Source organism: Notothenia coriiceps, unplaced genomic scaffold (genome assembly GCF_000735185.1).
Source record: "Notothenia coriiceps isolate Sejong01 unplaced genomic scaffold, NC01 NC01_scaffold00026326, whole genome shotgun sequence".
Classification (NCBI taxonomy): domain Eukaryota; kingdom Metazoa; phylum Chordata; class Actinopteri; order Perciformes; family Nototheniidae; genus Notothenia; species Notothenia coriiceps.
The window spans coordinates 3,983-19,446 of NW_011359027.1; the positions used below are offsets into that span (position 1 = coordinate 3,983).

Consider the following 15,464-nt stretch of genomic DNA (forward strand, 5'->3'; position numbering starts at 1 on the left):
TGGCTGCCACTGAGGGACTTCCGGGTCATTTCACTACGTTAGGAAGGTTCCTAAGCTAAATGGACTATTCGACTGCAGCCCTACATAATAAATAATGCACTGTTAAAAGCCCCCCCCTCATTTAAAGTTTCTTAAAGCGTTTTTAAAGCCCCCTCAGTTACTCACCACCACTATCGTCATCATCTTCATCGTCGTCGTCGTCCTCGCTGTCAACGTCTCCGTTCACCTCTCCGTCCTGCAGAGAGTTTGGTGTTAAAGACTTCATATCCCAGAATGCCACGGGGTAAATCCCCACATTCAGATTCAACCCCTCAAACTCTCAGATGAACTGTGTTTTATGTATTTAATGCAAGCTACATTTAATATCTGTTTAAAAATAAATATTAAACAGATGTTTGCTAACATGCTTTGTTTTCTCTGAACCTATTTAGCGATAAAAGCTGATTTATAGCGTTTTTTATTATTATTATTTTAGGAATATCGTCATAGAACAAAGACCACATCTCTATATGTAGTAAAGTAAGTATTAAGTCAGAGTAAAAAGATTTAAAATAACTATAAAGAATACTCCAGGCTAGGGATGCAGTGGCTACGGTATACCGTACCGAAATTAGATCCGGTTTCGATACTTTCAAAGATTTTTTTTTTTTTCAGAAAAAAAAATATATATTTTGGCGGGTGTTATAAATTAGATTGCATAATCGTTTTTCTTCATATTTTATGTATTTTTCATTGTTTGTTCAATACTAGAAAGGTAAAAGTCCCACAAATGAACTGTGATGGGATTTGTTTTCTCTCACCAGTGAAGTGTTGATTTTAAAGATGAGATTTGTTTGTTTGTGCAATGCCGAGATCTCATGACCTTTATTCTATTATTTATTTGTTCTCTAGTCGAATCTCAGGTTTAACATTAATTCTAACGGTGCTATAACGGTCTGTTTGCATTGACAAGATGTGCTCTTCACGCGGCACACCTGATGGCGGGTGTTAGAAAAGATATTCCATAATCGGTTTTCTTCATATTTGTTATGTATTTTTCATTGTTTGTTCAGTAGCCTACTAAAAGGTCCAAGAAGTCCCACAATTGAATTTAATATTCATTTGACATGTTAACTATACCGTAAAGCGCTTCATGGGAGTAATTGTGGGATGATACATTTTCAAAGTATCACGATATGTATCGGTTGAGTATCGGTATCGTTCAGTGGTAGCGGTATCGTAAAAAAGTCAACGATATGCATCCCTACTCCAGGCTCAGAAATCAGTTCTCATTTACGTCGTTAAAGCAAATTTAAGTAAAAAAAGTAGACCACCTTATTATTGTCAAAAGGCACACACCCATAACACACACAGAATCAAAACAGTAAACACAAACGGGTACACCATACTTAAATAAAAGTATTAAAGTAGCGCTGATAAATGTTAAATATATGGAATAAAGCTCGTTGAGCCTCACCTCGTCCTCGTTGCTGTCGTCGTCGCTGTCTACTTCCTCAGCGGCGACGACATCCTCTTCGTCTTCCTCCTCCTCTTCATCAAAGTCCTCCGAATCGCCCTCTGAGACACAAACAGGAAGTGTGAGCGACGTCTAAATCTGTTCATAAATCTCATTTTTATTCCTTTGTGAGACCACTTTAAATGAAGCTGCTCAATTATAATATAATATATATAAATACAAATGAATTCAATTTCAATAACTGGTGAAATCTGAATTAAATCCACATAAATGAGGTTAATTAAGTTCACTTCCACAAACTACTCAAGATTAATATAATATATAGAAATGAATTAGCCTCAAAATGTATTGATTATATTCGTCACACCCGACTGAAAACCACACTTTAATACTAATTAAATTGATTAATTGCATATTTTACACAGATTTAGATTCAAAGCATTCAATGCATTAAAATGTTATGAAATAGATTAAATATTTCGTAGTAAAAAAGCCACGACTTTCTATAAAACGATAAATATAAAAAGTCAAATTAAACGTTCAATAATCTACAAATACATCTGATTAAATATTATGTAGGGCACAATGAAAACAACCAAATATAAAAAGCTGCCCAATAATCACAGGAATTCAAATGAAGAATTTATTTTTTACCCAAACCTTCCTCATCCTCCTCGTCGACCACTTCTCCGTCGGAGTCGGACGCCTCGCAGTCGTCGATGTCGTACCCGTCCAGGTAGGTGAGTTGTGGGAGGAGCTTAAAGATGGAGTCCCTGTAGTCCGCCAGGTTCGTGACCTCGCAGTTAAACAGGTCCAGGCTCTTCAGCTGCGGGAGCTTTTTCTGCAGATAGAAAGAAAACACAGCGTTATTATTAAACTTAATTATCTGATTCAAAAACAACCGTGTGTTTAAATGATGGTCGGTGGCAGGATGAAGTGTCTGTACGTTTCCTTATGCTGCTTTATTTATATATATTTGTATTTCTATCCACATTTGACTATACATCTAAATAAACTTTACATTTCCGAGTGTCCCTGAATGCATCACAAAAGGCTAAGATAGTGAAATCTGATCATAAAAAGTTTTATTTCCTTATGCTGCTGTATATATATATATTTATATTTGTTCAGTTGTGTACCTGCTCAAAAACAAATATCCTAATTGCACATTAAATCTAAATAAGCTTTACATTTCTGACGGTCCCTGAATGCATCACAAAATACAGTGAAATGTCCTCATAAAATGTTTTATTGTACTTGTCTTGTTCAAAATGTCGCCAATGATAACACGTTTGTTCTGGTCATATTCTGTAAAAAACATTAAATTCTGCACTTCTCTGAGCAACTGTAGAGCCATGAGTGACTCCGCTGAGACAAACAGTGAAGTTAATACAATTCGGTGAATATTAGACTATTTAATTACAAGGAAAAGTAAAGCCACAGGACGGAAATGAAACCCTGAAACGTTCCTGTTTTTTATTTATTTCACTCTCTGTGTATTTCAATGTGTTCTGTTTCTACGTGTAACTCTGTCTGAAAGGTGCTATATAAATAAAGCTCCAAACAAATTAAAAAGATTCTGGCAAAAACATTAAATTCTGCATTTCTTAACGCAACTACGGAGCCTTGAATGACTACACAGGGACCTTTAATGATTTTACAAGAATTCTGTGAAACTGGGAAAGCTTAGTTCTGTGGAGAGCGTTTTTCTCCATTATCTAGAAAACAATTGTGGACGCTTGGACACGTTTTAATATGACAAAGAAACCCAACAGACTTTAGCACTGATTTGAAACGAAATCTCTTCAATATAACCATGAATGACGGTGTGTGTCAAAGAGAGTCCACCCACCAGAGGCTCCAGTGTACCGATGTCTTTGAACTTGTTCCCGCTCAGGTTCAGGTGCGTTAGGTTCACGAGTCGCTCGGACAGCAGCTCCAAGCCTCCTGATATCCTGTTGTCACTCAGCTCCAACTAAACACAAACAAACACTTATTATTTACTGCTCACTGAACACAAACAAACAACACATCATCAGGGTGTTTGTAGAAAGATATAGTATGAATACTGTGGCGCTGATCTTGTTTAGGAAGCTCTTCAGTCTAACAGAGTACGGTTCAGACCTAATATAAGAGAACGTACTCGATAAATCCCGTGAATATATATCTCTTCCTTGGTGCATGTGGCGTCTAAAGAGCGACCACATTCGAGTATACCTGCTGCAGAGCCACTATTCGAAGTATACTACGTCATCGAGCATCGAAGGACTGTTTGAATGCCCAGTATTCGGCGCCTCTCGATGACGCAGTATACTTGAAGTAGTGGCTCTGCAGCAGCTCTACTCGACATTGAGAAACGGCCTGTGTCTCTGATCTTGTTCATGAGATATATCAATTCTCTCAACAACATGACGCTCGTATGCAAGATGTCTCCGCGGACGTAAACAACAACAACAACATGCATTGGAGCTCCGTAAGAACAACGCTGTCTCTGCGGCTCCGTTTGATACTCAGATTTCTGGAGTCATTGTCCTGTTCTTGAGGAACAGAAATATTGGTTTCTGGAATCACTTTAACCTTTCACGGGGGGATCTGCAGAGGAGCAATGACTCTCAGCTTTATTGACTAAGTGTGTGAAGACAAACACAGGATATGACTCTGGGGTTTACTGCTTTCGATGTAAACATAAAAAGAAACAAAACAGCTGGGGTGCAGACAACATTTAAAACCAATTAGTCAATTCATAAAAGAAAAAGCTTTCAGAAGAACTGGGAAAAGCTTTTTTTTTAAGGTATTATTATTACTATTTACTGATGGAGGCTCAGGGAAACAAACTGTTGGAGATGGCACATAGAAGTCCTTTAATGCAAACAGCGTTGATCCATTCGTCTCACAAAGGACATCGCATGAAAACATGACGTTCTTGTGGCGCTTCGATTAAAAAAAATCCTCTTTTTTCGACATTAAAAACATTCAGAGACGAAAATCGCTAAATAATAAAAAGAAAGGTTTTTAATTTACTTTTGAAATCTCCAATGGAGTTTGCTGTTCTGAGATCCAATGGGAGGCTCTGAGTGTCCTTGTTTGAAGGTCCCAGGTGACGTAAAGCACTTTAAAATCCGCTCTGAAAGACTCGAGCTGTGTTTGATTGGCTCACCTTTTTGAGTTTGTCCAGTTTGGGGATGTCTGCGACGCTCGTCAGGCCCACGTTGATGAGGCTCAGCAGCTCCAGGTTCGAGAACTCTTCCGTGATTCCCTCGATCTTTCCCTCTCCGGAGCGACAGTTATCCAGAACCAGCTCCTGGACCTGAGGGAGAGAGAAAAGACGGGTAAATCACAACGGTATCACGATGCGTTCAAAGACTCAGTGTAGTCTGATAAGCAAACAAATATCAGAAGCTACAAGGAGCACAATACAGTTTGTGGTTCCTATGATTTAAATGGACTAACACAACTAACCTTCTTGACATACACATGGATTTTGGTGCTTTAACATATTTTCTTTTTTCCCCATGGTCACTAAGACTTTAAATAATTATTTTCATCAACACATTTCCTAGTGATAACATTTCCGTCTTGTTTTTTCTTTTGTACTTACGGTCTCATAACTATTTTTACAGTAATGAGACATCCCTCTAGCCTACATCTGCGGATAGCTTAGCTTCTTGTGAAAACACACACACGTATATTACTTGATCGTGCAGCACAGGGTTCACGTTTTAAAAGCATTCCCCCCCAAAAAAACAGGCGAGCCAAACAGGGCTTAGACCTCAGAGTTAAACAAACATTATGCTTTTATTTTCACTGTTTTTAAAATAAATAATCCTGATTTCACAAGTAATTTTTCATGTGATCTATAAGTAACAAACATGTACTGTTATTGACATGAAAAGCTAAGCACAGTATATGAGAAATTACTAGATGTGGGAAGGACTCTTTAGTTAAATCTACAAAAACATGTAATTTTTAGCACTTTTTTGCTTAGCCCCATAAATAAAAACTGTGATATATATATATAAGTATAATTAAAGCATTGTATATCCACTTATAGGACTGTTGTGCAGAGGTGGAAAGTAACTCGGCACATTACACTTTATTCTTCTACACGACTGCATTTTGGCAGCAATTTTGACTATTTTACTTCAGAAATTCAGATTTTTAAACACAAAACTTTGGATAAACTCTTAAATTATAAGTATTTGTTATATATTTAACCGTGCAACCTTATATTTAAGTGACACAAACCATGAGTGGGTAGCAGAAAGATAATTGCCATTACTAAGAAGTGAATAGTTTAAAACAGATCCGGCTCTCTATATTTTAAGATTTGCAGCTTTTGCTTCAAATATTTATATTATTTTTTACGGTCTTCCCAATCACACTTAAATACTTTACAGTGTGGTTTTAGTACTTTTACTCAATTAAATAAGCTAAATACTGTTTCCTCCACTGTCGTGTGTGTAAAGGACTCTTGCTGCACACAAAACACGAGTAAATCTGCACAAAAGCATTAATTTTAGCCCTTTTTTGCTTAATGTTTAAGTTTCAGCATCCTTATAAATACAAACTGTGTTGTATAAACATTACTAAACAGTTTAATATCCAGTTAAAGTGACTGTTGTGTGTGTGAAGGACTCATGTTCAGTTGCATGTTGGGACGCACCCCGGCCCACACTGTTGATAAACTCCACACACATGTGACTAGGCTAGCTGCTAGCTCTCTGCTAACTAATTTTCTTCATTATTAAACCATCTAATCTCATCACAACTGAGTCAGACTACATCCGTTTAAGGACATTAGCTTATTGAGAGTGTTTTAAGTGAAGAGTGGAGGTGATTATAGCGAAGTAACAGGATGAAAGTAGCCTCTTTAGCAGAGCTACGCGCCCTTAGCATGTTAGCTCCGGCCGTTGAAGCTGATTTTTATGAATGGGCGTAGCGGCCAAACGGTGGTACTACAACTCCCGTGACGTCATGTTGGCCTAAAAAAGACGTTCACCAATCCACTTACACAGGGGTAATAAACTTCTGTAAATCAGCGTATTATATATTTTAAAGCTAAATAAAATACCCAGCACGAACACCTGTATTCCCCTTGATTTAATCATTAGGTTTTAAAAGTTGTAAAATGCTCTAAAAGCTGAATCCAAACACATTTACCTCTCCATTAATTTGATTGACAGAGAGCGGGAGATTGGAGGCGGGGCTTAAGGGAAATGTAAGTGCGCATGCGCTGTAAGCATGATCCGGCTACTTTCTCAATCTACAGCGGCTATATTCTGGGCTTCATGCGACACTGAGCGACTCTCGTAGGAATGAACGGAGTTTCCATTTCTCTTTAGAAACCCACGCTAGGGCCCTGACTAATCCCTGGAGAGGCGACAATATCAACAACGTACATCTTTTAGCTCTCACTTATATAACTCAACGTTTTAAAGAGTGACTTTAAAATGTGTTTTAGTTTTAATAAAATAATGTGTTGGTGTGTTTACCCGCGTTTCCAGTATGTGTGAAAAACAATGACGCATTTCCTGCTCAACACGAGTATTAAAAGAAACAGTCTAAATACATTATATATTTAAGGTATTTGGCTACTTCATTTCAACATGGGGGTTTAAGTTATTACAAAGAGAAGAATAAATAATGCTGTGTGTTCAAATTGTGTAACACCACGTTATGCAACGCAGATAAACACCGCGTTATAACTCTGAAATCATGCGGCTCCAGGTATTAGACGGACCCGGGACACACGGATGTGCCTCTCAGTGTTAAACTATGCGGTGCATGAACGCTTTCTTCCACAGTTTTAAAACACAGTTTAACGATATGCATGCACATTTAACGTGTAAATATGAACATTAAGAGTGGAAATGTAGAAATAGAAACAAGGCGGTAAACATCTGCTCACCTAGTGTGTTTAAAGAGAATTAAATATGTTTAAAAAGCAGCCAATTAAATCGTTTTGAAGACTTTGGTGCAGCTTGCAGCCCAGGACCACATAGTAAATACACATTTGAGCACTTTTCCCTGCAGACTCCCTGCCATGTGCTCGCCATCCCTCCTGTTTTCGGACCGGTTAAAGTTTACACCTCTACCCGAAAAACAGCACCATTCTCCGGGTACTCACTTCTGTGGGCGAGCGGTGCCGCAGCTCTAAGGAAACCCTCTTCTTCATGTCCATGTTCCTCTGGTTTTGGCCTGAGTTTGGGTCTCTAGCGATGCGACAAAACTTGTTTCTCTTCGGATCCTCTTCAGTATCAACACGCGGAAACCAGCGTGAAGCTTGATGGAGTAAAAACAAGCAGCACTTCCGGTTGGGCCTTAAAAAATAAAACGGAAGGAGTCAGATTTCCTGGAATCGTCCCGCACTAAACAGAGACAACAATTAAAGACCACTTTTTAAAGGGAATGCATTCAATTGAAGCTACTTACACCCTTGTTTTATTCATTTATAGTTCACTATGTTTACAGTACAGTGTTTTAATTCATTCTGTATGTTTAATAATGTTTAGATACTCCTCTGAATATATGAATGTTTCACTGAGAATATATATATACATGTTGTTTATTTACATATACACATGTCTTATCTGTGCTGCAGCAAAACAATAATATATATATCCCAAATTGTGACCAATAAAGTATATTTTATTTTGAAGGAAGTACTTCCGGTGCTTCTCGACCCTTTTCTGTGAAACTTGACGTGAATGCGTGGCGCATCTGAAAAGTGGGTCATTCGGCTCGCTTCTTTTATTTGTCCTCGAAAATATCAGAAATCAACATTTACGACGCAACAAGTTGATAAAATGAACCATGTTTTCACATATTGACAAAGTAAGCTTCATTTAATAGAGGGTGGGAATACATACAGTTGTCACAACGTGTTTTAAAGTGTATATTTAAGCTAATTTCATACATATATTAAGATAATAATAATAATCCCTCCACTTAAATCGGTCTTAAAGTTAGTTTTTTTATATTAAAAATAAGAATTAAACGGTATATGTGTCGTACAGTTACATTTGTTATTATTCCTGTCTGCAAAAAGGGTTAATTTAGCGCGAGAAGTCACATGTTGCTGCACTGATGTTATAAATTCCGAGTTTCTGAGAAGGACTTGAATGCCTCCACATGTTGATTTGTAAAAGGAGGGAAACAACAGTGAGAGGACAAAGCTCCACAGCGCAACTAGCGGTCACGTGCGTCATTACAGAAGAAAATAAAACATTTATTACCATTTTTTACAGCTTCTGTAATTGTGAAGAGTATTTATAACAAATTAACATATTAATATATCATTTATATATTTAAATTGGCAGTTATATATCTCTTTGTGTGTCATTTACACACAGTTTATTGGACTAATATGTCTTTATATTGCATATGTTTTATCTGTAAACCTTTGTACAACCTGTAGAATACATTTTCTTCTTCTGATAAATACATTTAGACATATGAGTTTAGAAACATGAGAATGTTCTGAATTAAAATATATAAAAAATCACAAAAAACTATAGAAAATAAAATATTTCAAAAACAGATTGGACAGCAGATTTTAACCATAGTGTTAATTCTTTATTGTCATAACATCGTAGATCATCTTCACGACAAGCAGTTATACATACAGTGGTCTTAGATTATATCAGCGTCCAATACGAGGAGAGCAACACTTAGTTAGTATCACAGCTAGCTTTTTCCATTAACCACCCCCCATTATATAACCCTAAAAACCCTCCTCCATGTCTCACACCAATGTATTAACAACCGTCAACAGACAGGACATAGGAAAAAATAAATAAATACATACAATACATAAATAAACGGCATCACGGTGTGTATCATCACACACACACACACACACACACACACACACACACACACACACACACACATAGACACACACACATGTAGCTCACCAGAATACACCATAGAGGCTGAAAAGGCTAATTTAAAAGCCACAAGGCAAACAGTTCAACGCAGACCAAGGACACGTTTTTATCTGCGGTGCATTAAGGTGGGGTCGGAATAATCGGAAAGCCTAATTCCAGACTGGAACCGATGTTATCAGCCTATTAAAAAAAGGCGTTATCAGCCGGCTAAACCAACCAGTAGTTTTTATCATTGATTGTTTTAACACAGCTCCTAGATTTCCGTGCCAAACTGATTAATTGTTGTTTTGTTTGTGTTTGCAATGTTCAGTTTACTTAACACACGTAATGATTGTAATCCAAATCATCATTATTTCCGAAACAAGTTTTATTTTGGCCCAAACCTAAAGAAGTTGCAGTCGTTTAGATTTTTGTTTCTAAAAGAAGACGTAGCTTTGTCGCCTAAATCAAAGACGTTGGAGTTTTGTGCATAAAACAACAATACTTTTAGTTTGTTTCCTTAAGAAGTTCAATATTTACCATCTTCCTAGAACCTAAAGAGGATTTTCTCGGCTATACTAAAATAAGTTGACATTTTAAACCTAAAAAAGGTTGTGGTTTTAGGGCCAAAAGTTCAAGATTTATCGCCTACCGAAACCTAAAGAAGCAACTTGTTTTCGTTGCGTTTCATTCGATTTTCCTTGTTAAAACAGGTTATTCTAAGCTTCACTTTTACACCGTAGCAGCTGTAAATTGATTGTATAGCATAGCAGTTTGTAAAGCAGGCACCATATGACTTTTATTAGACTGATAACCAATCATAATGCTCATTTAATAGGCTGATAACATTAGAAAATTGGTGAAAACACTCCAGTTAATGCCTCTAAAGTCCGATCAACTCGGAAATTGGGCGATCATTTTGGTCCATGACTTTCCCAGTTGAAGAGATATCACTTTGGAGCTGTGATGCATTCGAGGACAGGCTGTAAAATTGCCTCTTTAGTCAGTTTTAGAGACTGAATTTGAAGTGAGGCAGTCTCTTTAAGGTGAAAAGGGGGAGTGGAGCGTAACACTGTACAAGTCCCTCATTGAGGTTAGAATACACGTCGCCATAGAGGGCAAATCAGTATGACGGGGAAAAAAAACCAAAATAAAAAGAGCAGCAAAACAATTCTGTTTCCACAAATAAATTAAAAATATTCAAGAAAATTCAAGTTTTAAAGCACGTTGTCATTTGGAGAAGAGTGCTATACAACTGTAGCATACAAAATAAATAACTGAACGATAGAAAATAAAGAGTAAACATCCGTTAACATCCAGCATGACACACATCTCCCCGATTGTTATTATGGAAAACCATCTTTAGCAGAAGTACAGTCGCATGCAGCTCACAGACGATCCACAGGCGGACTCAGAAATCAGGTTTCAGACGTAAACAAAGACTAATAAAACACAAGAAAACTCAACTTTTACAACCAGAAAAGCAGGACGTGGCAGAAAGATAGATTGTAAAGTTAGTTTGTGCTTTAGAAATGTAAGAGATGTCCACGTTTTTATTGTCTTATCTCTTCCTTTTTATTGTTAGATCCTCATTTATTGCCTTGGTACTCGATGTGTATTGACTGAAGACAGATCGTATGTTTCAATAGTATTTATATTTGTGTCAAGATATCAAGAGGAAACGTTCCCATCCTCCTATTATAAATATCCTTTTGTAAACTATTGTCAACTAAGAATGACAAAGGACTCATTTAATCGCTGTTGGGTAATATGTCTCGACTCGTTAGGTATTCAAAATACACGTTCAGAGTACTATACCCCTACTCTAATAGAAGTTATTGTACGTTTTGAAACACCAAAAAGTTATTGTACGTTTTGAAACACCAAAATGGTACTGTATAAACTCTGAAATGGGAATGGGAGAAACATGTTTAAGTTTTATATCTTTCAAAAATGTTCCTTGGCAGTAAATATTAGTGAGATTTTTGGTTTAGTCCGCGCCCGTAAAGTCCGGAAATTTGCATTTATTTGATCCTTTAAACCCAAATGAACTCTGGATAAATAACGTTTCTTTGAGTTTAAACATATTCAGTTTTCAGGCAATAAAAAACGTTTACTTTTAAGTATTCTGCTCAACACTACAAGTACTGGAATGTGAAGCGAAAGGCTAGCCGGTTAGCCACATCTGGTACATTAGCATTAGCCATGCTAGCATAGATTTTTGTTATAAACTCAGGCGTAATAAATATTGTCTGGATAGAAAAAACCCTAACCTTTTTTTATTTACTAATATGGACGACATGATAAATATTCAATATAATATACGGGAAGTTTTAGAAATGTTAATCATAGTCCGATCTTTGACACAATTCAGTGTTTAATGTACAATGGAGTCGATATTAACGCAGCACCAAACTGACACCCATTCCAACAACTGGTGTAAATATTAGTAAGTTCTTCAGTCTTCATTTGTAGTTTGAACAGACCAACAAAACATGAGGACAGACCATCTTAACAATGCTTCAACATTTCCTTTACACCCCTACAGTATAACTGACACAAATGGACTCATCTGTAATGTAAAAGTACTGACGGTTTATATTTCCCTCCAAAATGACAATCAAGTTTCCAGAAACCAGGGAATTTAATTATTGAAGAGATTTTAACAATAACTAACTTATTTTATAAGTGCTTGGTTAGAGTAGACTGTTCAACACTGCCTTGTAGGAACACATCTGATACGTATGAACACACTATGATGGAGGAACAGTTATAGCCATTGTAAAAGTCCTACTTTAGAGCGATTGTATCATCACCAACACTGACCGCTAACTGACAGAACAGGAACTCTTCAGAACATTAAAATGTGATTTTATACACCATCAGGCAACCTTAAGGGTTCATTATTGATGTTCTGATTAAACCTGAATACATTAAAAACCCTCCAGAAACGTTCCTGTCGTATAGTTCAAAGTGCCGCCAACGTTCTAGAATGTTCAAACCGTTCTCTTGAATCTTATTGGACGATACGAAGATTTCGGAATGAAAAACGTTTCTGTCGGCAACAATGTCGTCAAAGTATGTTCCTGCGTCTCCAGTTAGCCACAGCTATTGTTAAAACTGATCAACAATTTGACGCTTATCATTTCCTTTGAGACGCAGACTGTTTCCGGAACGTTTGAGAGACTTTTAAAGACCTCTTCACACCTAAAACTCCAAAACAAATGTAGTGTTTTTGTGAAATTGTGCATGTTCAATCTGGTTTGTTTCGCAGTAAAGAACCATACATGACGTTTACTCATACATTATCTGCGTCTTACTAGACGACCAGGTGTTATCAATTCAGCTTGTAGCCTCCTATCACATATTGAAGTAATGGAGATCAATGAATGTAGCTTTCGTCGCTGCTCTAATAATCTTACGGCAATACAAGCAGCAAATGATTCTGTATTTTCTTGATCCTCAGGTGTCCTTATTTCCCCATCCTCTTTCCTAACCTCTCAGGTTGAATGGCCAATGAAGTCGATGTAGCAAAAAAGACTTTAGTCATTTTGATAAAAGTGTGGTCTCTTGTCCCCTGTGTGACTCCCTGGCCTTTCGTTCTGACCATTGCCTCTCCAAACGTTCTGTACGGTTACATCATTGGTCCAAAGTTCCAACCATTTAAATAAAAGGTCTTAAGGCCTAGAAATAACCTATGGTTCAGTTTCCACAACCGTCATTCTCATCGGGATCCATCTCTGAAATTTGAGAAGTCTGCACCAAAACTGTGGAAAGACCAGAATGTTCTGATCGTAGTTCTAGATATATATAAACAGGGATTTCAGAACGGCTACCACTGAGTCCTGCATGCAAAAGCCACGAATAAGACAAGTTAACAAACCTCTACTCCACACAGAACACACAAAACACTGTGGATACTCAGAGTATTGCAAAGATAGAAAAACAAGCATTTACCCTCTGCAAACCCACGATGTATCTGTTCCTCAAACCCTCAGTTCAATACAACTGGGCTGTGCTGGTCGAGTGGGAAATCACAAGCTGTTTGTCGACCCTTAAAACATTAAATATTAAAAGATCAATCAACGAGCGATCGTCTTTCTGTAAAGATCTACTTATTGCAGATACGGCTTTATTCCAAAGAAACCCCCAAAATCTCATAGCTATACGTTAAAAACGACAGAAAAGTCTTGTTTCTGGTGTCCGTCATACCGAGGCAAGGTAAAAACATCCAAACATATAAATCAGGGAATAGAAATAACATGTTTAAGTTGTATATAAAAAAAATTCATAGTTAGTAAATATTAGTGAGATTTTGGTTTGGTCCGCGCCCGTAGAGTTCGGAAATTAGCCCAAATTAATTCTGGATACATAAAGTTTCTTTGTATTTGAACATATTCACTTTCAAGGCGATAAAAACGTTTACTTTTAAGTATTCTGCTCAACACTACAAGTACTGGAATGTGAAGCGAAAGGCTAGCCGGTTAGCCACATCTGGTACATTAGCATTAGCCATGCTAGCACAGATTCTGTAGTAAATCCAGGGCGTCCGATCACTGATTGGGCTGGTTCATGCGTTCAGCCACTGAGCGGACACTCTAAGAAAGGCAGGATCAAGAGATATAGTCAAAACGCTGTATACACTATGGAGCCATGCTGAGAGGCTAGCCAAAGGAAGGGAAATAGAGCGATAGAAGGTGGGGAAGACCCTGAAAGATGCTTAAGACAATCACAGGAAGGCAAGTCAAGGTAGAAAAGACAGCAAGAAGAAGACAGCGTTGCAGATTATCGGACTTTGTGCTTTCTCGGTCATATAGAGTAGATAACAGCTCACATACAGACACACACATGCACATTTACCCGGTAAGTCTGCAAAGCCTCTTTAGTATCCACTGCTGCCCGGCGACATCATGAGCGTCCATTTAAATCCCTCGTTTCTACTTCTCTTCTGCATCGAATCCCGCCCAAATTCTTCCTCTCGGTCCGTTTTGTGAAAGCACAGAAGCACAGAAGAAGAAGAAGAAGAAGAAGAAGAAGAAGGAGTAGAAGGATTGTTGTTTATGTAAATACTGGATTCATACTGGGAGGATTTCGGGGTCCTAATGGGGCAGTGGCACCAGGATATCCACGTAGTTGATGGGGAAGAAGCCCGATTGGCCGTTGATCATCCCCTCGTACCAGTTGTCGTCGATCTGATTGGTCAGGGTGATCACGTCGCCTTCTTTGAAACCAAGTTCGCCTTCGTTCTCCGGCTCAAAGTCGTACAGCGCTCGGCAGCAGGGCTGGTCCAACGGGGCTGAAAAACAAACATATTAGAGAGATTTGATCAGTAAATACCCCACTGGTGGATTTATAAACAGCACTCCCTAACGAGTGTCTATGAGACGACTAAAGGTCATCAAAGCCAACATTAGCCTCCTTTAGCTTAGCGGTGGTGACGTGAAGTCATGTGACCGTGCTGTAGTTCCTTTATAGCCCAACATTAGCCTCCTTTAGCTTAGCGGTGGTGACGTGAAGTCATGTGACCGTGCTGTAGTTCCTTTATAGCCCAACATTAGCCACCTTTAGCTTAGCGGTGGTGACGTGAAGTCATGTGACCGTGCTGTAGTTCCTTTATAGTCCAACATTAGCCTCCTTTAGCTTAGCGGTGGTGACAAGAAGTCATGTGACCGTGCTGTAGTTCCTTTATAGCCCAACATTAGCCTCCTTTAGCTTAGCGGTGGTGACGTGAAGTCATGTGACCGTGATATTGTTTTGTACCTGGTGATCTCCCGGGGGATTTGGCAGAGTTTATCCCCCCGTTGAGGCTCTCTGTGGGCGGCAGCAGCTCCAGAGTCGTCCGGGGTTTGGGAATGTACTCCTTCCGCGGTTTGGCGGAAACTTGCTTTATCCTGGAGGGACACGCATAGGGAATATACATTAAAATTGATTATCAAAACTCTGCAGTTAATAGAAAATGACAACAATTAGGATTAATAAGTTGATTAATTAAAATAGTTTCCTATAAAATAAAATCAATGCAAGAATTCCTAAAACTCAATTTTTCACTACAATTAAAGGTGGGGTAGGTAAGTTTGAGAAACCGGCTCGAGATACACTTGTTGTTATATTCCATGGAATGCTCTTAACATCCCGATAGC

At 38.1% G+C, this 15,464-nt stretch overlaps 2 protein-coding genes across 2 annotated transcripts; both read right to left on the bottom strand.

Annotated features, from left to right (window-relative positions):
- Positions 1–165: 165 nt before the first annotated feature.
- Positions 166–7,755, bottom strand: LOC104956768 (acidic leucine-rich nuclear phosphoprotein 32 family member B-like; the record flags this gene model as incomplete). The annotated part of the gene is made up of 6 exons (XM_010784302.1): positions 7,584–7,755; positions 4,614–4,763; positions 3,309–3,431; positions 2,117–2,297; positions 1,457–1,557; positions 166–235 (listed from the first exon to the last, which is right to left on the bottom strand). Coding segments are annotated over exons 1-6 (679 nt in total), but the record flags the coding sequence as incomplete, so codon positions are not given.
- A 1,254-nt stretch (positions 7,756–9,009) lies between these two features.
- On the bottom strand, positions 9,010–15,215 carry LOC104956769 (endophilin-A1-like; the record flags this gene model as incomplete). Its single annotated transcript, XM_010784303.1, has 2 exons — positions 9,010–14,620; positions 15,085–15,215. Coding segments are annotated over 2 exons (328 nt in total), but the record flags the coding sequence as incomplete, so codon positions are not given.
- Between the last annotated feature and the right edge of the window lie 249 nt (positions 15,216–15,464).